This window comes from Colletes gigas, unplaced genomic scaffold, assembly GCF_013123115.1.
Source record: "Colletes gigas isolate AHSC1104 unplaced genomic scaffold, ASM1312311v1 Colletes_gigas_Sc00001, whole genome shotgun sequence".
Classification (NCBI taxonomy): domain Eukaryota; kingdom Metazoa; phylum Arthropoda; class Insecta; order Hymenoptera; family Colletidae; genus Colletes; species Colletes gigas.
Window position 1 is genome coordinate 10,866,829 of NW_025106630.1, and position 22,040 is coordinate 10,888,868.

At 45.2% G+C, this 22,040-nt stretch overlaps 1 protein-coding gene across 1 annotated transcript in view; it reads right to left on the reverse strand.

Annotated features, from left to right (window-relative positions):
• The window catches only part of LOC122396904 (protein O-mannosyl-transferase TMTC2-like), a 255,212-nt gene that overhangs the window by 21,670 nt on the left and 211,502 nt on the right, over positions 1-22,040 (reverse strand). The window contains exon 7 of the mRNA XM_043395708.1: positions 19,526-19,770. Within this exon, the coding sequence (XP_043251643.1) occupies positions 19,526-19,770 (245 nt within the window). The remainder of the gene's footprint in view (positions 1-19,525; positions 19,771-22,040) is intronic.

Consider the following 22,040-nt stretch of genomic DNA (forward strand, 5'->3'; position numbering starts at 1 on the left):
CGTTTTACCACGTTTTCCTTAATTCAGGATCTTTCTTTCTCCCTTTAGAACCGTTGTTCCCGGGAACGAAATCTCGCGCTACAAAAACATTCGCGTCTATAAAATCGATACTGCGCGGTACACGGTGCATCAGCGAATCGCTTTAACAATTTCTTTTTATCGAGATTGGGGTGCATTATTCGATACCAGAATCACAGTCAGAAGAAGTCTACAAAATTGACTCTCTTCAGGTATTTTAACCCCTTCAGTGGACTCTCAATCTCAACAGAGAATTATTTTACTTAACGGAGGATTACATAAATTTTCAAACAATTTAGATATATCAAACAATTATTAGTTTAAAATTGTGGTGGGTCTAATAATCCATTTAAGGGTTAAAAAAATCAGTAGTCATCGTTTCATCGTGTCTTCCAATTTGAAATGCAGAATTTTATTAAAACTAAGAGACCTAATACAAACCACCGAGCTAGTAATTTTGCAAGAAGGGAAGGTTTTTCAATCTGTTCCCATCACAGATCAATTCTGCGTCTCAGGGTCTTGTTACCATTGTGGCGGCCAAGGCACCACATACGCCTTAGCCGTTCGAAGCCGCTACAATGTATGGTTGCACACGAGACGATGGTTGCACACGAGACGATGGTTGCACACGAGACGATGGTTGCACACGAGACGACCAGAGCCGCGTGAGCCGAAAAGCCGTTGTCGTCGTCTCTGACCGTCTTTTGTTTTTGAAGGCCTCTTGGTACGGTGGCGATGATCGTACCAGAGAGTCGAGCGTAACCCGCACCACGAGTCACGTCGTTGTACGACAGCAACAATAAAATTGTGCGGAACGGAACAGAGCGGAGTCATTATCTTCCCGATCCCACATTGGTGACCCCGACGTGATCTCGCCGCGCAAGTAAAGTTTTTTAAAGAAAATTTGGACATTTTTCGTATACGGACAATATTAGTTAGGGTAGAGAAATAAGTGTATAGTGTTAAGGACATAAGGAAAGGACACGGTCTGACAAATAGTAGGCGCGGTGTGTGTGTGCGGTGAAATTAATCTTTTGTGACCAAGACTGGTAAAATGACTGACCCTACCGTTAACGCGGGACATCCGGGAGTGTGCCGTTGGCAGTTGATCGCGTCGCTGTACGAATACCCGAGTTTTGTCCGGGAGACCCGGAGATGTGGTTTTCGATGGTAGAGAGAAGTTTTGAGGTATCCAATGTAACGTCGGAGACCACGAAATTCGGGTACATTCTCGGCGCGTTAAGTGCGCGACACGCCGCGGAAGTAAGAGACATTATCATGAATCCTCCGGCCACGGATCCGTACACGACGCTCAAAAATGAGTTTATTCGCCGGCTTAGTGCTTCGCAGGAACAGAAAACGCGACGGTTATTGGAACACGAGGAAATCGGGGACAGAAAACCGTCCCAATTTCTTCGTCACCTGCGCGGATTGGCCGGTACGGCTTTTTCGGACGGTGTATTGCGGACGCTTTGGATGGGCCGGCTACCTGCTAATATGCAGGTGATTTTATCCACGCAGCGGGACACCCCGCTGGATAAGGTAGCAGAGTTGGCAGACGCTGTCGCGGATACGATGACACCGCGGGTACACGTCACGGAGGCCGCGACTACGGGCGTATCTGCATCCTGCCAAATACCCCCGCCGGGCCCGAGCATCGAGGCCATGTTAAACATTAAGATGTCGCAATTGGCTCTTTCCTTGAGGCAGGAAATTTCTGCCATCCGTGAATCCTTGGTGGACCAGGGGCAATCTTCCCGTCGCAGGTGGACCCACCGAAATCATCCAAACTCGCGCTACCGCAGACGATCTCTATCGCGATCGCGAGAGCGGCCCGCGGGAGGACAAATGGACCATCAAGGGAAATGCTGGTACCATTGGCGGTTCGGTCCGGCCGCGCAGAGGTGCGTTGCACCGTGCAATTGGAACGCCACGGATCAGGGAAACGACCTGGGGAGTCGTTGATGGCGGCCAGCGACACAAATCCAGCATCACGCCGCCTCTTCATCTTAGACAACAGCTCGAAGACGGAATTTTTAGTGGATACCGGGGCCGATTTGTGCGTTTTTCCGCGCCGCCTGCTAGGCGGATTGCGAGAAAGATCGGAGTACCAGCTGGCGGCGGCGAATGGGAGTGTAATTAACACCTACGGGACAGTGTCGTTAAACCTGCACCTCGGCCTACGACGGGATTTCGTGTGGCGATTCGTGGTTGCGGATGTTACAAAACCCATAATCGGGGTAGACTTTCTCGATCACTTCGATCTTATGGTGGACATCCGCAATCGTCGCCTCGTCGATCGGACCACGTCGTTAACGGTCCGCGGAACACGAGCCGAGGATGAAACGCCGTCGGTGAAGACAGTAGCAGGGACTACCGTTTACCACCAGCTCCTGATGCAGATGCCGGAACTTACACGGCCTAGCGGCACCCCGATGAGGACTACGCACCAAACGGTGCATTACATCGAGACAACCCCTGGACCACCCGTTTCCAGCAAGCCGCGGCGGCTTGCACCGGACCGGCTCAGGGCTGCCCAGAAGGAGTTCGACGCGATGGTGAAGATGGGCATCGCTTGTCCTTCGAAGAGCGCGTGGTCAGCACCCCTTCATATGGTTCCGAAGAAGGGCGAAGAAGCTTGGAGGCCTTGCGGTGACTATAGAGCGTTAAACGCACGGACAATTCCCGACCGATACCCCGTGCGTCACATTGAGGATTTTGCGCAACAACTGAGTGGCAAAAAGGTATTTTCCACAATAGATCTCGTCCGAGCTTATAATCAGATTCCGGTTGCGTCGGAAGACGTCGGAAAAACGGCCATTACAACGCCGTTCGGGCTTTTTGAATTCCCGTACATGTCGTTCGGGTTACGAAATGCCGCGCAAACATTTCAGCGCTTTATCGACGAAATTTTACGCGGTTTCGATTTTTGTTACGCGTATATAGACGACATTTTGGTCGCCTCAGAATCCCAAGCCGATCACCTGCGCCATTTAGAATTATTATTTAAACGATTAAAAGATTATGGCATTGTTGTTAATCCGAATAAATGCACGTTCGGGCAGGAAGAAGTTAAATTTCTAGGCTATCGGGTAAATGAAAGCGGCACTCAACCTTTGCCCGGCAAGGTACAAGCCATAAAGTCATTTCCCCTTCCGAAAAACGCGAAGGATTTGAGGCAGTACTTGGGAATGCTTAATTTTTACCGCCGTTTTATCCCAGATGCCGCTCGCTTTCAAGCACCCTTGAACGACCTTCTAGCCGGCAATTTAAAGGGCAAGACCTCGATAGCCTGGACTTCGGAAGCGCGTCAGGCTTTCGAAAATACCAAAAATAGTTTAGCAAACGCAACCCTGCTTTCTCATCCTGCGGTCAACGCTCCATTGTCGGTTACCTGCGATGCTTCTGATTACACCGTAGGAGCTGTTTTACATCAGTGCGTCGGCAACGAACGACAACCATTAGCATTCTTTTCTAAGAAATTAGGATCTGCCGAAAAGAAGTATTCAGCTTACGACCGGGAACTACTTTCTATCTATTTAGCAATAAAACATTTCAAACATATGCTCGAAGGCAGACATTTCACGATTTTTACAGACCATAAACCCATAACTTTCGCTTTCAAACAGAAATTAGATAAATGCTCTCCTCGACAATTCCGATACCTAGATTACATTGCGCAATTCTCTACAGATATTCAACATATTTCCGGTAAAGACAACGTCGTTGCCGATGCACTGTCCAGAGTGGAAACGGTTAACCACTCGATTAATTTCGAAGAATTGGCAAAATCGCAAGCCCAGGATGAGGAGTTGCAGCGGTTGTTGAATAGCGAATCTAGCCTGCAATTACGCAAAGTCTTGTTGCCTGGCACGTGTTCCGAAATTTTTTGCGATATTTCGATTAAGAATGTAAGACCTTATGTCACCCCTCCTTTCCGACGTGCAGTTTTTAATATGTTACATGTATTATCACATCCAGGTATTAACGCGACGATCAAGCTCATAACGCAACGTTATGTTTGGCCGTCGATTAAAAGAGATGTTCGCACGTGGACACGTTGCTGTATACCGTGCCAAAGATCAAAAATTTCCCGTCATGTGACTGCACCATTGGCTACATTTGTTAAACCTTCTGCGCGATTCGAACACATTCATTTAGACATAGTAATTTTACCGGTGTCCGAAGGTTTCAGGTATTGTCTGACCTGTGTAGACAGATATACGCGGTGGCCGGAAGCCTTCCCCATGGTCGATCAGGAGGCCCAAACCGTAGCTCGAACCTTTTATGACGGTTGGGTAGCGCGGTTTGGTGCTCCCGTACGGATTACCACCGATCAGGGTAGGCAATTCGAATCCAAATTATTTTTTGCGCTGAACAATTTAATTGGATCCACACGCCTTCGCACAACGGCGTATCACCCAGCGGCCAATGGGATGGTAGAGCGTTTTCACCGACAGCTCAAGTCGGCTATAAGGTGCCACGGATCCGACAAGTGGACAGAAATACTTCCGACGGTTCTACTCGGTATTCGTTCCGCCTGGAAAGAAGACCTCGGCGCTACCTCAGCGGAATTAGTTTATGGCGAGCCATTAAGATTACCGGGAGAGTTCTTGTCTTCGCATTCAGCGGAAGGCACAGAAAATGCTTCCGATTTTACTAATAGACTACGCAACCATTTTTCTAAATTGAGTCCCTCTAATGCATCACGCCATTCCGTTAATCGTACATTCGTTTTCAAAGATCTTAGCAGTTCAACACATGTTTTCATCCGAACAGATTCAGCCAAAACTATTTTACAACCCGCTTATGAAGGTCCATACGCCGTAGTGCGCCGAGGCGAAAAAACATTTACAATAAACATTAGAGGTAAGGAAATAAATATATCAATTGAAAGGCTAAAGCCTGCTTATATGCTAGCAGAAAACAGACCGGATCCCGTGAGCATAGAAAATCAGCCGGTCACACAAACAAACGTACCTGACAATGCGCCGGTTATACAGCAACGTGTCACGCGTTCAGGTAGACGCGTACGTTTTCCCGAGCGATTTCAAATTACGCGGTAGTACTTAAGGCTTGCGCATTATTATAATAAGTATCATATACCATTTATTTTTTTCCATCACTTTTATGTACTTTCATGTATTTTTAGGTATTACGTATTATATATTAAACTCCATGTAAATTCCTTTTTTTTTCAACTCTGTTCAAATACTGTAATGTAAATCTTAGTTAGGATAACGTATTTTATATAATAGAGTAAATGGTAGTGGTAATGTAGTCGGTCAATTTTTCGTAATTGTGCCAATTACTGGCAGGGGGGTAGTGTGGCGGCCAAGGCACCACATACGCCTTAGCCGTTCGAAGCCGCTACAATGTATGGTTGCACACGAGACGATGGTTGCACACGAGACGATGGTTGCACACGAGACGATGGTTGCACACGAGACGACCAGAGCCGCGTGAGCCGAAAAGCCGTTGTCGTCGTCTCTGACCGTCTTTTGTTTTTGAAGGCCTCTTGGTACGGTGGCGATGATCGTACCAGAGAGTCGAGCGTAACCCGCACCACGAGTCACGTCGTTGTACGACAGCAACAATAAAATTGTGCGGAACGGAACAGAGCGGAGTCATTATCTTCCCGATCCCACACCATCTTGAAAACAGGTAAACGTGTACCAGTTTGCTCAGGGCAAGGATTCGAGACGCGTTTCGCCATTCGCAGCCCTGGCAACCGGTCGTGGCCTCACAAAAAACGAAAAGAGATCTCCCCCTATATTTCCCCGCCCTCGTGGAAGTTTTCCTTGGCGGCCCCTGTCATCGCTGGCGGTCCAATCCGGACGGCAGAGGGCGGCGTACGGCGGAAAAAGTGAATTTCGCGGCCTCGAGGATTCTCCCGAAGGAGAAAAAAAGAGGTTCGGTAGGGATTCGACGAGCTCTCTCGACGAATTTACGGGGTAATGGGAGGGGCGTTTGCCTGGGCGAAATTACGAAACGGGACGGGGTGGTGGTCGGGTCCGAAATGGGAAGATCGCGGGGGAGGGTTGTGCGCGCGTGCACGACGTGGATATACGTGCAACACGTGCGCGAAAAAGGGCGGGGGATGGTCGACGGAGGGTCGTGGAAGAAGGGCGGACGGGAGAAGATGGAAAGTAAGAGGGGCCGCGAAATTACCTCGAGCGGCATTGTGCGTCGACCGGAGGGTTGCGAGCACCTAATTAGCCACTCAAACAGCGCCGCACAAAGCGGCCCTCTGTTATTAAAACGACACACAAAACGGGGCCGCAGCCTTTCTGTTTTTTCGAACAAAAAGAGCAGTCGATGGCCCGCGCGACGGACGACCCTCGAAGCCAACCCTAAACGTTCCCTGCTCCCGAGCACGCAGAAGATGGCACGTTCAATTTTTTGTTCATTTTCTTCGTCTGCATCGACTCGGTTTATTTGACCAATTTCACTACCTCGGAACTTTAAATACCGACAAATTCGAGAAACCTGAATCCAATTTCAACCCTCGAACCAGAAACAATCAAACGCGATCGAGCCACGAATTATTTCTCGATCCCTCGTCTTTGCGTCCCCTCCGTAATAACGTCGAATTTCTCGAGGGTAGAGAAAGCAAACGGCAGGACTTATGGCGATAATGATTCTCTTTTTTCTTTATCATCGAACGATCATAAGGGGAACCCGGAAATCGGCGTTACGTGCAACGACGCGTCGATACGCATCGACGTAAACGACGAAACTTCCCGGTTATTAAGTTTCTGTTGGCCCTGTTGGATGGTTTTCGCGGAACTTTCGCGATCCCCTGGCCCCGTATCCCGCGGGATTAACGCGAGGTCGTAAAGTTTCCGTAATAATCGATGCCTCGACTAGGGCGAAACGAAATCGTAGGGCTAGAGAACTTTCGACCGATTCTTCCGACGTCGGATAGGAATCAATCGGGGAACCTAATCACTCTGGCCCGGGGGCTGATCCCGACTCCGTGGCAAATTGGTTGTTCCTGGCGAACACCGTCTTCCATATTCAACGATCGAAGAGCGGGTGTCGTCGGCTCGACGAGGATGCTAATGAAACCTGGGATTTCGAAACTGTTGGCGCGCACGATGCCTCGAATTATTGCGGCGACGTACGGGGTGCAACTATGGCGTACACGCCGCTACGTCATCGACGAATTAACGACCAAAGATACGATCGTGTGCTAGATACGAACGAGGCTCTTGATAGAACCGGGGGAAATAAACGAAATACGTGGCGGTTCCAGGGTAATCGGAATAATAAGAGACACGAACACGCTGAAATATAAACTGTGGAAGCCTTTGGACCACTTCAATAACATTATTGAAAGCCTTCACATTGATTTTTTAATGTCTACGGTTCTAGGAATGTTAAAACTAAAACAGCTCGTATAATTTACTGGTGTACATCGTCTCCAGAGTGTGAAGTATCTTTTTTCGTAATTTTCGAAAGATAATTCGGCACCAGGGGCTTCCTTTGGCCCCAGCGTCGACGACATTTTGGAACATTTATAATCCGGTCGCCGGAGCACGAGATTCGTAGTGAAAGAAAGTGTCGCTCAGCTGCAGACAGCCACGGTCGCGAATTCTTTGCGAGTCCCGAGGAACGAGGCGCGTAATTACGAGTGCACAAGCGCATAATAGATAGCTAGGCGTTCGTCGTGGCGCGGCTCTTTTCCGTCGTTCCAGAAACCGCGGTCGATAGTGCGCGTCTGTGCAACCTGCTTCCCCCCATTGTCCCATTATCATGATCAGCGATTGTCGTTTGTTCAACCGGTCCCCCTCGTCGACTATGAAAAACACTCCGAACCCCCGTTCTAACGATGTCTCTTCCCTCCACAACCACCCCCTGCAGGGTTGCAAATCATCAAACCCTTCGTTCGGTTTGTATGTTCGATAGTTCGACTTACAGAGGCCACTAAATGGTTAATTACACATGCCAATGTGTTCCAAAACGATGGCTGAAATCGAAACTTATGAATTCTTGCAAAACGAAGTGGAAAAGTCCTTTAAAGAATTAAAAATTGCATTATTATCGCTATTCAGTGTTACATAAATTTTTGACTTTAAAGATTCTTAGACTCGTACTATTTTTTAAGTTTCGTAACAACAAGGTGTGGACCGTTTTGCAGGAAGGTTTAGTGGAAATCCGAGGTTTGCAAATTGGTGGGAAAATGCAAACCGGGCAGAGTTTGACACGCCCGTAATAAATAGTCTGCCCGTCAATCCGCGTGTCTTGTTTCGCTCTTCGTCCAGGCTTCGCGTCCCGCGAAAGTAATTTACGCTCGTTCGCGAGGAATTACGCCCCCGAGAGGGTGGCTGGGCGCTCGCTACGGTTTAAATCACGGGCTCCACGGGCCCGTTCATTGAATTACAGGGGAACAACGGGAGCTCGAAATTTTTGACGTTCATTAAACGGGCTCGGAGAGCTCCTTTCGAGCCTTCGCCGCGTTTTCGCGAGCGTCCGAGCTTCCACGTAATAATTTCGATTCGCGGTTAACTAAGACGATAAATTCTACCACCCTCCCACTGGGGGCGACTAAATAGCGATGAATCACCGGAGGACTAATTGTTAAATCACGCTTCCATAATGAATTATGAAACAGCTGGCGTTTTATGAATACCAAGTAAGAAGGCTTTGATCTTCGTAATGGTTTTAATAGGTCGATGATCGACAATGACTAGCTTATGGTCACTGGTGGTCAACAGTGAGGTGGACATCAAGGTCAGCGGTCCAGTGAAGATCCAGAAATGGTCAAGAGGTGGGACCGATCGAAATAGTTTCTTACCTGTCTGACAGTCTTACCTGTTAACTTCAACCTTGGCTCTGACTGGTCTCCCCACCCTTTCATCACCTTAATCATATATGCAGGGTCACTGCGAATAATTCTTCAGTCGCGTCGCGAATTCGGGAGTGGGCAAATAGCCAAAAGCGAACTGGGGACCGCTGATGACCGCTGATGGCCGCTGCTGACCACTACTGGCCAGCGCTGACCATAGGTGACCAATACTGACCAATACTGACCAATACTGACCACTACTGACCAGTGCTGATTCGCGTTCCTGCCACTACTGACCACTGCTGACCACTACTGACCAGTGCCGGACGGTGATGACTACGGTAAGAACTGTTTAAAAATTCTCTCCCCTCCTTTATTCTATCGTCTGATACCAATTTCGCTTCAATGAACTGATTTTGCCTTGCTTGCCTAACTGACGTTGCTATAATACGATTATTTTCTTACTTTACAGCTGGTCCAGTGGTAACTATCCTATGTCCTGACAACAAGTAGTAAGTCCACTCCACTTATTTATATTTTATTATTTTTATTTGTTTGTTCGATGTGAATTCAACTTATTTATCTATCTGATTTTATTTGGTTATTATGAATGTTCCTTTTCTCTGTTTCTACTTCGACATTGTTTGTCGAATTTATATTATTACTTTGATATGTATAATATTCCAGGATATAATAATGTAATATTGTTTTCCATCGTATACTATTTTGGTTTCTATACAATTTCAGGAATTTTTATTCTTACTTTCTTGCTCGAATTCTCGTAATATTCTGCGAAGGTACTTTGTTCGATTCTTTCGTTTCGTTTGATTCTTTGGTGTTGATTCAATCTGGTGTCTCGATCCAAGTTTCTTTCGTTACAACGAATGGTCGTTTTGATCTGTATAACATTGTGTCGATTCACATATCCATATTTGCTTCGATGGCTCTGATCAATATAAGAGTGATCGTTCTGATATTTATAACATTGCGTCGATGCACATATCATATTTATTTCGATGACTATGATCAATATAAGATTCTTAGTTTTACCTTTCAGCTTAAATTCTTGTAACATGTTGCTAATATACTTTGTTCAATTCTCTTTAGTTAGGTGATAGATCATTTTTGAGTGTATATTAAATTTCCTACCATATCTCACTAATATAATTATTAGTTCTGATTTCAGTCCAAATTTGGATTAATCGGAAGGACATCGAGGGACTTTTAATTCCCAAGTTGATTACTCGTAAGCTTCGTCGCCAGTATTAAAATTAACGTCGAAGCCTTCTTTATTATACGTGTCTTCGCGTCCTACCAAGCAATTATTCAATAAGTAGCTTCTCCCTCGCTCGTTCCCTCGTTCCTAGCTACGATCACCGCTGTTTCATCGATTGAATCATGTGATCGGCCGTGTGGCTGGCCCGAAAGATCTAATCGCCTTCCCTTGGTAGCTAGATCCAGGGAAAATGGTACTCTGCTGGAAGGTGTGGTGTATCCGTATCCTGCGGAAACGCATACCTTCCAGCGGAAGTCGACACTGAAACAGAGGTACTCTCTCTTTGTCAGACAACTTGAGTCGGGTCCTTCGGGCTCCCGGCGGGTTGCGTTGGAGCAATGGAGACCTTAGATTCGGAGTCGCAGCCGTCCGTTATCCTGTAGAGATCTAGTTAGCAAGGGCAGTAGGTTCGATCCTCGGATCCGCCGCACGGTTCAGCGTCGCGTCGCGTCGCGTCGCGTTCCTCAAATTAACTTCGTCCCCCTTTTTAACCAAATAATTGCTTGGTACAACTAAATCAGAACATCCAAGTTTCCTTCTATCGACCGAATTTTACTTTCAACTTGATCAGACTCGAGCTTCGACGTTAATTTTAGCCAAGTAATTATTCAACAAGTAGCTTCCCTCGACTCGTTCTCTCGTTGTTCGCTTCGATCACCGCTGTTTCATCGATCGAAACATGTGATTGGCCGTCCAGTTTGTCCGAAAGATCTAGTCGCCTGCCCATGATAGTTCGATTTCTAGAAATAGAAATCAATCTACCAAGGGCAGTGTCGATTCGACCCGAAGATCTGCTGCACGGTTCAGCGTCGCGTCGCGTCGCGTCTCCCATAATTTAGCTTCACCCCTTTTCAAACTAAATAATTACTTGGTGCAACTAAATTATAAGGGAGATCGATGGAACTTTGATTCCATCTATCTCTCTTCGGGTCTCCACTCGCAGCAACCTCCACGTGGTGAGACCTGGGTAATATTATTTATCGCTTAATTAATAATCGTATCACTTTTAGCTGGGTAATGCAATTATTAATTAAAGTCTAAATAATATTAGCAAATTGGCTGCGATCATCATAAATATAGAACTTCTTCAGTAGGTTACTTTTGATTCTCATTGATTCATCAAAGATTCTAGAGTATTGTCACAGATGAGGTATAGAAGCAGGTCCTTCATCCAATGTATTTTTGCGGCCTATTTTTATGGGGTCTCGAAACCCCATTATCTCTTCCATAGTCAACTCACTTGTATTTACGAAACACTACAACTGTTTGGCTATCCATACTAATTCAGTGAATAGTTTCACAACTGACCATCATCCAACGTTCCAAAAATACTCTCCCTTGCAAATTAGAATTCTTCTAGCGATTCCTGGGTCTCGTTACCAATTTTACTAATATTTCCATTTGTATAATTTTTATTAAACCCACGTCTTACGTGCAAAGTTTCTATTTCGCTTCGATCTTCTCGCGTTTCGTAACCTGTTGTCGCTCGATCTCCATACCGCGGAAAACTCGGTCGCATATCGTTCGATCTCACAGTGCAAAAACCAATCGAAATCGCCAGGCGACAATCGCGTCTCGCTACAAACCGTCCAATGTAAGCAAAGCCTAAGCGTGTCTCGAGCTCGTCTGACCGGATCACTGGTTTATCTACACTTTTACGAAACGTAAATTACACACGGATTTAATGTTTTCCGTCACGTGATACCGGCTGGCTAACATATGTAACGACCGACGACGGACCACGTCACGCGCGATAAAAAGCTCGCAATTTTCGTTCACCACAGTCTTAACGAGTCTCGTTGCCTTCGGGACCAACGTTGATCACGATAACTATGGTAAACACTGGTTCCACGGATATCGGTCATCCCCTGGGGCCCTCCTAGCGATCCAGACGTCGTTCGACTCTCGAATTCAATTTTCTGGGCGAATCTTGTACATTTCTCCAGCACAGTTCCATTGTTTCCCAAAACTGAATCTAATCTGCTTTTAGAACTGAAAAGCACACGGCTGCATAATGACAAATCGATCAGTAATCCAGGTACAGTGTACAGCGATACAGTTTCTCGTCTCCGATTAATAATAATTTCGCGTTATTCCCCTTTGAAACGAGACCGTCGGACGTTCTAACTAGCTACGACGGGGGCAAAAGTTTCGCGGCTCGGTTCGGGGCTAATAACGTCAAACGAAGCACCGAAAGGGAGGAAAAAAGAAGAGACCATCGGGATGGTAGCGTCCCGACGAAAGCTCTTCGCGATGCTGTTCGCGTAAGCCACCGATATCACTCTGCCGGCCAATTTAAAGTTACGATTTGAAAGGCTATCTTGTCGCCCTGACGTCCGTGAATCCTCCCGCGGGTGACGTTATCGCGTCCGTATGACTCCTCCTCGCGCACCCGTGACTCGGATTCCCTCGATTTTCACGCTCATTGTGCACCAGAGTGCAGGGACGCTCGATGGGGTAAAAAGAAGTTTCTAATTCACGCGTAACTGATCGTCGATACTGCAATATTCGGTCGAAATTGATAGAGCGAGAGTACATATAGAATGCAATTTCCTGAAGCAGAAATAATAATATCGACGATTATTGTCGATCATCAGCAGAATATTTTGGGAATAGAAAGAGTTTCGTTTGATCGTAGGTTGATAATTGTCGAATGAAATCGTGGTAGTTTTTAAAGAGACTCGTCAGGGGGTTGTGTGGAATAATGTCGAAAAGTGGGGTTCGAAGGAGGTTGTGCATTCGGTGGTATTGCAAGGCTACTGTCATCGAGCCTATTGATTCCAAAATACGCTCACAATTGGCCAAATTGAAGGAAGCTGTCGACAACAATCGGCCGGAATTGGTCAATAGAAAAGTCGCTGTGTTCCAACTGGGCACAGCCAGACTTTTCTATAGTCACTTGGCAAAATTGTCGGTGCACAATCCAAACCTAACACCTTTCCGATTGCCGTGTGTTTCGGTCTTTGTAGAACACTGCAGGCCTAAATTCTACAAACTACCATTTTAGATCAAGCTGTCAAAATGATGGGACGAATTTTTACAATTTTTGTAACTCTATCAGACATCTGTTTGATTTCTCTATTTCATTTGCACGATTCAGACGCAATATTATCATCTATTCAACGTTGTTACAAGAGTCTGCTTCTACCAAAGGCTCGCATAGTTCGATTAATCTGCAAACGTAATAATAAATGATTATTACGATCGTCACCAAAGTTCAAACGGTGGCTCCCGGAGGGTAAGTCGGTGAGGATCGAGGCGGAGGAATTCCAATTCGCTTCGATATCAAATATTTCGGAATCCCCTCGTCCGGCGAGAAGGGTTTAATCAATTAGACAGATCAGGGCGGCCGCGGAGAAAAGTTTCCGTGGAAACGTGCCAGTACGACTTTCCTCGGATTCGCCAATCATAGATGGCCGAACCTGGGTCGGGGGCGGAGGACGTAACGAGCCACGTTGGATAGCGATAGGGGGACGAGGGGCGAGGAGTGGTCGCCGGGTAATGTACCGTGCACACGATAAAAGCAATGCGCGGTGAATAATAAAAAGGGTCCGCGGGGCTGGGGGTTGGGGTGAGTAGGGGGGAGGGGTGTACGCTTCTTAAAATTCGAAATGGTCGAGCGGTAATAAATTATTAATCCCATTTAACCGGAGATTTCCCCGAATTTGCATCCAAATTCATCGGCGATTCGTGTCCACACCGGCGGTATCTGTTACCGTTTCCGTAGCTACGTTTCCATCCCCTTCGAGCACCAAATGCTCCTCGCCAAACTGCTCGTCGGAGACGAGACACTGTCGATCGATCGTACGGGGCGCGATTAAATTACGTATTGTTTCAGCGGATGATATCATTTTAAAATATCGATCGCGTGGTCCTGCACCGGATCGCGAATTTTCGGGGAACAGGCTCGAAGATTAATGGAAATGGTCCCGCGATCTTCTCGATGGGCACTTTTTTTCCGGATACAACGCTCGTTCGACCGTAACGCCAAACGTTACTTTCCTAAATCTGGACACGATCCTGTGTACGCTCGACTGTTATCGTTGTTATTGTTATACCATAGACGAGGTATACGAGCAGACCTTGGATTTTTTCCGACCATTTTTATGGGGTCGCTAAAATCACCTCCGAATTTTCAGATTGGGCTATGAAATTGAAATTATTTTCAGTTTCGTTAGACGATTCTCGTCGTTATAAAAATAAACGAATCAAGATTATTATTATTCATCGACACCATTAAAATATCCAAGAATCGTAGTAACCATTATAGATTCCTAAATATTAATTCCCAAAAGTCCATATAGTGCAAGGCCTGCTCATAGTATCCGCAAAATTGAAATTATTTTTAGTTTCGTTAGACGATTCTCGTCGTTATAAAAATAAACGGATCAAGATTATTATTATACAAAAATCGTAGCAACGAACCATTATAGATTCCTGAATATTAATCCCCAAAGCCCAGACATCGACGAAAATAAATTTCCAGAGGAAAATAAGTAGTTTTTAAGTTCCGGGGGGATATTGCAGGGGTTGTTGATGCGCCAGCGAGCGCGTTAAACAATTTTCTCGCACGTCCGGCGTGAAACGCGATAACAGAGATTTCGGGATGGCGCGGGACGCGGGAGAGATCCCGAAGAATAATCCCATCGTTTCTGGTCGGACGTCAGAAACCCAGCGGCGCACAGTCACGGGGAAACACCCCCGCCGTCCCCGTCTGTGGCAGGTTGAGTTATCTTTACGAGTTCGGACGCCTCGTTCCCAGCCACGTCGCTCTAACGAGCCCCGAAACACATCGGGAACACGCTCCCGTGGATCCCCGGACGCCGGAAACGACGGGTCGGCTCCGTATCCAGCCGGTTCTCCTCGCGTGTACGCGCCTCGAGAAATACTTTTCGTATAAATTGTCGCGCAGGAATTCCACGAGGATGCGCCGAACAAAACGCGGCCACGGTTTCGAGCACGCGGCGAGAAGCGAGAAATCTCGTAAAAATGCAAACTTCTCCGCCCCGTCGAAGTCGAGCGCGAAGGACCCCGGTCGTTGTCGTCGCGACGCCCAAAAACTTGCTGGTCCTCGAACGCCAGAGAACTACCCCTGCAACCCTTGGAAACTCGAATATTATTCGGCGCGTTCGAGCGTGGATCCAAAATGAGCGTTGAGGGTTCCGAGGTTTCGAAGAAAGTTTATTTTCGAAATTATTTAATTTTTTCTGCGAAGGGGATGGTCCTAAAGAGTCTCTCGGAGGGTGGTTTTGTCTGTTTTATCTGTGTATAAATAAATATATTATTCTCGACCGTCGTCACATTGTGCGAGAAACCACGTGTGAAATATTCAGCTAGATTATTTAATAGATTTTGGTGGTGCATAATTGAGAGCGTGTAGTATGTCGATTAAAATTTATACGAACGTGTTAAGCATCCTCCCCTAATTGATATCATGCATTTTAAACGGAACAACGTCTAGTTTGTCAGTTGAAATTCGCGGCTCGCGATTTCGTACGAGTTGCAGAAAGAAACTCTGTAATTTATATCGGTGAGGTGGAGGGACAGTCCACACGTGGAATCGCGAAATTGTCGAGCAAGAGAAGTAGCAGGTATTATAAAATGATATAATCAGGGAGACATAGAAAGAGTTTGCCAGAGAAAATGTTGAAAATTCACGGTTAAGTGCTCCACAATTAACTTCGGAACTTTTCTACGAGCGTGGAAAACGTGTGAATCTACGAACGACTCGTCGAGCACTCAAGGAACGCAGATATAATGGTCTTATTGCTCGGAAAAAGCATCACGCGAATGGAACAAACAGAAAGTGGAGATTAAACTCTGGGAAAAAGTTGGTCTTTTGAGATAAAACGATTGTATAATGATGCCATTTTTGCCGATGAGGGAAAAACGCAATTTTTTGGCTCCGATGGCAGACGTATTACTGTCTGACGGAAAGTTAAGGACGAACTGAAATATGAAAGCTACGATCCCGTATGAAGCTTGTTTCTTTCTTTCCATAACTAAAAGATGTAAAAGGACTCGCCACCTTCTTCTTAAAGAGACTGAAACCAATTTTATTTCTTTAGGATTCGACCAGCAACATGTCATCCTTCTTGTTTCTTTACACCTTCCCGAATAATGTTACAAAGAGAATCAATATTTTCGAATTTAAAAAGTCTCGTGTTCAATTCCAAAACACAAACGCTTCTCCCACGCACGAATACTCGAAATTCAGTTAATCAATGACCGATTACTTGCTTCAAACCTTGGTCGAGCTAAAATTTAAAGTTCAACAGGGTTCTTAAATGACTTCAGAAGTCCGACACGGCGACAGTCGTCCTACGATTAAATCAGTCTTTTTATTCCTTGCATTTCCTTGCAGTTTATAGTTTTAAGATTATCTCAGGCGAGTTCCTTTTAAGTGTGGAAACTTTGAAAGCCCTTTCCTCGGAATCGCATCCTTCAGCGGAAGTAACATTCCGGAGACTGATGCAGTCTTCGATTCGAAATTTCCAACCTTTAAAAATCGTATCCAATTCGTCGAATTAGAATTGCTACGATATATCTTCGAAGAACCAGAACCAATTAAAATTTCCATCGGAGACGAAGCTGTCGAAAATCGTTTCGAAATCTATCGATGGTTCTCAGTTTTATGGGAAGTTTAAGGAAGTTTTAGAAACGGGGAAGGAAAGTCTTGAGAAATGGGGCAGTTCTGTTCCAGCGATCCTCCAATGTTACGAAATCAGGGAATACAAAATGGATTCCATCGACTGGGTTAGTTTACCGTTATAAATCCACATCCAGCTCGCGTTATGCTCGCACGCTTCTCGTTATTGATTCCCGCGTAGCATAGAATTTTAAACCGATGCATTTGTTCGTGCAACAAAGTTTCGTATCGCTTCGTCACGTGCCCGACTACGTATATTGCATCACTTTGTATTTACTTTCCAAACGTTACCGTCCTGGACGTTTCTAAAACCGTTTTCCTCCGCGTCGCTCGAAACGGGTCGCATCTCAATGCAAATTCAATACATAATTTAGATAGAATTCCAAGAATATCAGTGCACAATTTCAGGCAACAAATATTTCTATTAAGGAAATATTTCTATTTCGACTCGAAAATAGCAATTTATCGACGCTTGAAACAGTCTTTCCCAACCACTTACCGATCCAAATATATCCAATTTAGAATTATTTCTGTCTTTCCAGGAACCACTTACCTTATTCCAAAGGCAATAATAAAATGTATAAAATTAGATCAGAAGAAGTGGCGACCACCAAATATTTTCTCACTTAAAATCGTTAAAAATAACGTACAGGACAGTTTTACAATTCCCAACCACGACTCGATGTCCCCACGAAATCTTTCATTTCACCCCTTTCGAACCCAAAGGAACACGTGTTGCATAGTTTCTCGAGCGCTATAATGCACGTAAAATTGAAGTACACTTGGCCAGTGTTCCCCGCGAAACGTCTTCTCGATTCGCGTTCTCCAAGGATTAACGTGTTTCGTCGCAGCAAAGAAGTTTCGCGAGGGTCGCGAACGACGGCTCTCGTTGAATATTTCGCGCGGAAATTTTCAGGGGATTAAACGAAAATTGAAAGAGTTAAACGCGTCGGCATTTTTCACCGCGTTGCGAGAAAAAGAAGACGGAGAGAGGGGGAGGGGGGAAGTCACCGTGCGGGATTACGGCGAGCTTAAAATTTTTAATTTTGGTTTACGACGCGACTGAAAATCATATTTGCGGCCGGCTCGCATACGCGAAGGGCGGAAACAACGTCGGTTCGACAATTTCATTTTACCGGCGGCTACTTTTTGCGTTTCTCCTCCACGCTCGATGAACGTTAATTACGCGGATCCCTTCGACTGTTCGCGAATTCGATCGATACAGCTGATTTCAACGCTGGACCCACTTCGTCGATGCTTCGAATTTCTGATCGAAGATTAGACACTCCTTTAACGAATAAATCAGAATCGTTTGCTATTTTGGAACACTTTGTTTCGCGACAAAATAATTTACCAGATACGTTTTCTTTTCAATCTGACGGATATAGTTTGCGGTGCACTGAAAAATCCAATTATTCAGTTTAGTTTTGTTATTTTCTTGCGACGAAGACACGGTGTCGTCGCCTGTAAACGAGTTATAACCCGGCGTAGGAAAATGCATCGCGTCCGATGGCTCCGGTAGCAGATGTTCGCGTCGATAAACAAAAGTTTTGTTATCGCGCAATTTCTCTGCCAGCGTCGCGTTTAATCAAATTAACGCTATTAAAGTCGATGCGCGCTCGGAGTTCTCTCGCGTGAATTTGATCGCGCTTAATCCAATTGACTCGTGTTTTCCGTTCTGTAGTCTTTCGCGATGCAAATTACGCGAGCTAGGGAAAATCGTTCGCGAATGCGTTAACGTACTGAGCCATAGGAGCAAATTTAAATCTATTTAAACGCCAAACCGATGGAGATTCGAAAAATCGGAGACTGAGATTTCAAACTGTGCGTATGTACGTGCATAACTCCACTGCTGAAAGTTTCGCTTTAATTTCTAAGCAAACGCGTTTATATCACGAAAGATTTCGTCCTCGCGATTTCGGAATATCGAGTTCTTTTCTGGATTTCGTTCAACCTTCGGAATATTGTGTAGATATATCGAATTTCAAGCACTTAGCAAGTTGCAGCCACGGATAGTCCTGTCACAGAGTCCTGGAGTCGAACAATGCTTTGAAGGACTGTGCCCACAAGAATCCTCTTTCTCGAGGCGAGCTTTTAAAAAGACGAAGGTGAATTCCCGCGAGCTTCAACGAGCGATGAATTGATAGCAAATGAAGTTCGTCAATTTATAATACATCTATTAATTTGATATATCTACCAAGCTAGATGGATTTGCAAGAATCGAACGATTCGTGAATATTTGCGTGTCGATAAAAATACCAGAAAGATCTATAAATTCGTACAAGTTTGTAAGTTAAACTTGTTTCCAATAATATTATATTGGTCTCACTTATGTACAGAAAAATTTAATGAATTGATACTATGTAAGAACGAATAAATAAATAGAGGTCCAGTTTACATAGAATCGAAATCCAAATATTCCACGTTTCTTGACGAGTTATTCCAAGTGATGTAATGGTTCCGAATTTTGAACAAAAAAGGACGGAATAGGGGTTAATTTCTCATTGAACCGTAAGTAGGATGGCGGGCCTAAGTAAACGGAGGAGACACGGCTCGACATCTGACGTGGAATGGTATCCAAGACCAAAACACGCGTTTCCATGGCAGGGAATCTTCGACCTCATCAATATGCATCGCGGCAGCCCATTGTAAATCGCTTGGATGGACCGGTCGAAGGAGGTTGCGGATCGTCAAAGGGAATTCACGGATGCGCGACCGCCGCGTCTAAGTGGCGCGCGAGCGTTCCAGCTGTATCGCGTTAATGGAGTAACGAACAGGAATGTGAACTGACCTGAGGTGGATAGTGATCCGGCATGGCGTGGAGGGCTTCCCTGTACGCGGACAGGGCCCTTTGTAATCTACCCTGATCGGCGTAGAGGACGCCTAATTGAAGGAGGGCCTGCACTCTAGCCTCCTCGTGAGCCCTTTTGTCCTTGAGACCGGACCCGTCCAAGGATGCTCCGGTCCGCAAAACCGCAGCAGCCTCCGTTCTTCGTCCGACCGCGGCCAGCGCCGCGCCCAGATTCACGTAAGCCACTGCAAAGACAAACGACAAGGATCATGAGCACCCAGATCTCTCGGGACCTCCAACCACGCGCGTACAGATCGCCCATCAATTCATATAAATCGAACGATCCCCCCTTTCCTTCACACTTCTTCCCCGAGACTCTCTTAATCCTTCCTGGCCATCTTCTACTTTTCCAAGGACCTAAATCAAACCCACACGCTTAAAAATAATTCCTCTTTCACGAGGAAAATGAAACAATTTTAATTTAAACAGATCGCCCATCAATTCATATAAATCGAACGATCCCCCCTTTCCTTCACACTTCTTCCCCGAGACTCTCTTAATCCTTCCTGGCCATCTTCTACTTCTCCAAGGACCTAAATCAAACCCACACGCTTAAAAATAATTCCTCTTTCACGAGGAAAATTAAACAATTTTAATTTAAACAATATTTCGCTCGATATTTGCCTCCGATTGTTTTTTTTTTTGTAAAAATTTGGTATCGAATTCTTGTTAGCTTCCGTTGTGAATAGGAAATATATAACAAAGACGGAAGAAGAGTGTCCATTGTCTTGGAACAGTCTAACCACGCGTATTAAATATACTAAAACTTTAGACGCATGCAGTTCCAAAACTACTGGTGTTTTATTTATAATTCAATCGCTGTTAGGAGCGGCAAGGCTTCCCCTTTAAAGTGGTTTTTGGTTTTTGTCGATCGGACTTTCCGTTTTCGAGATATCGTAATTTATGTAAAGGGGTAATTTTTTTAATTCGACTATCGCTGTCTTCGTCTGACGCGTCGCGCCGGATCTCTCTTTCTCGCACGTGTCTCGTGACCGAGTGGTCGCGTGACCTACTTTCTCCGAGTCACGTGACTTGACAAGAATGTAAACAAACGCTTCGGACACTTATATCTCCGGAACTAGCCACCGCATCGACTTGAAATTAAAATCGCTATATCTCCGGAACTAATAACGCTATCGACTCGTACAAACGCTCGTTTTAAAGGGCATTTCATCCCCTATCCAATGACTACACAAACTACCCCATTTTATGCTGTCTTCCATGTCTATTTTTACATTTACTTTGACGCTACATACCCAAAGAAGTTTCAACAATTCCTACTGATCCTACAATCAATGAAAATTAATTTAAATATAAATGCAGGAGGTTTGCGTAATTACTAGCCAGTACTTATCCTTAAATAATTCTTTTCTCCAAAACTGACTACGGTATCGTCTTGCAACAAAATTCGTTTTCAATTACTAGAAAGGAAAAGTAAATTCCAAGGAACAATAAAATTACAGTTGACGTATACAATTATTACAGTTGTTGGAACGAAAGTGTTGCAGCATTTTTGCGAATAATAGAAGTTTCTTCTGCCAGTTTCTTGCCGAACGGAGTTGGTTGTTTTCCTGCCAATGGTCGAGACCCGTTGTAACAATAACAGTTACGGAACAAAAGCTCTTAATATCGTGGCATTTCCATTAAATGATTCGATTGTTATTTAAATTCGGTTTTGGTTTATAATCTTCAGAATGGTACCATTATGAACTGCTGGACATTCCAACGAGTTTATCGTTTATGGAACGCGAATAAACGAATTCCTTTAAACCAAACAATTAAAGCGATCGATAGCGAAGCGTAATGAAAATACGGCGAACCGCGAATTGGTTTGGCCGCTTAAACAGTTGAGCCATGAAAGGCGAGAACGGTTTGATATTTTTTAGAAAGGTACGGTTCTTCCGGTGTGTTCGTTTCCGCTGCTAAAAAGGACACGGATTTGTTTAACTTTATTTTCACCGATTTATCGTAACGCGTTTCAAACCATTGACACCACCGCAGAATGGAGCGACGAATAACAAAATATTGTAATAAATTATACACTCCCGTTCAATGATGAGATTGATTTCATTCGAATCACACGTCCCATAGCCCTACCTTTTCCAATACTGCCCGAAATAATTTCGGACCGCCTCGTGGAAGTCGAGAGACGAAGGCTCACATTTGTAAAAAAATTAATTCACTTTTATTATTCCTATATATGAGCGTACATATGTATATCATTTCAGATATCACTTCTGATACATTTGGCAACGTATAACCATTACTGCTGGCTACTGAAAGTCTCTCCCAGCCTCTGATGGCCTCTCCTGACCGCCGCTTATATTTCTGACGACGTATAACAATTGCAACATGCCACTGCTTGCCCCTGCTGGTCTCTGCTTGCCATTCCTTGCCACTGATGGCCTCCACTGGCCTCCGCTGGCCTCTGCTGACCACTGCGGACCACCACCGA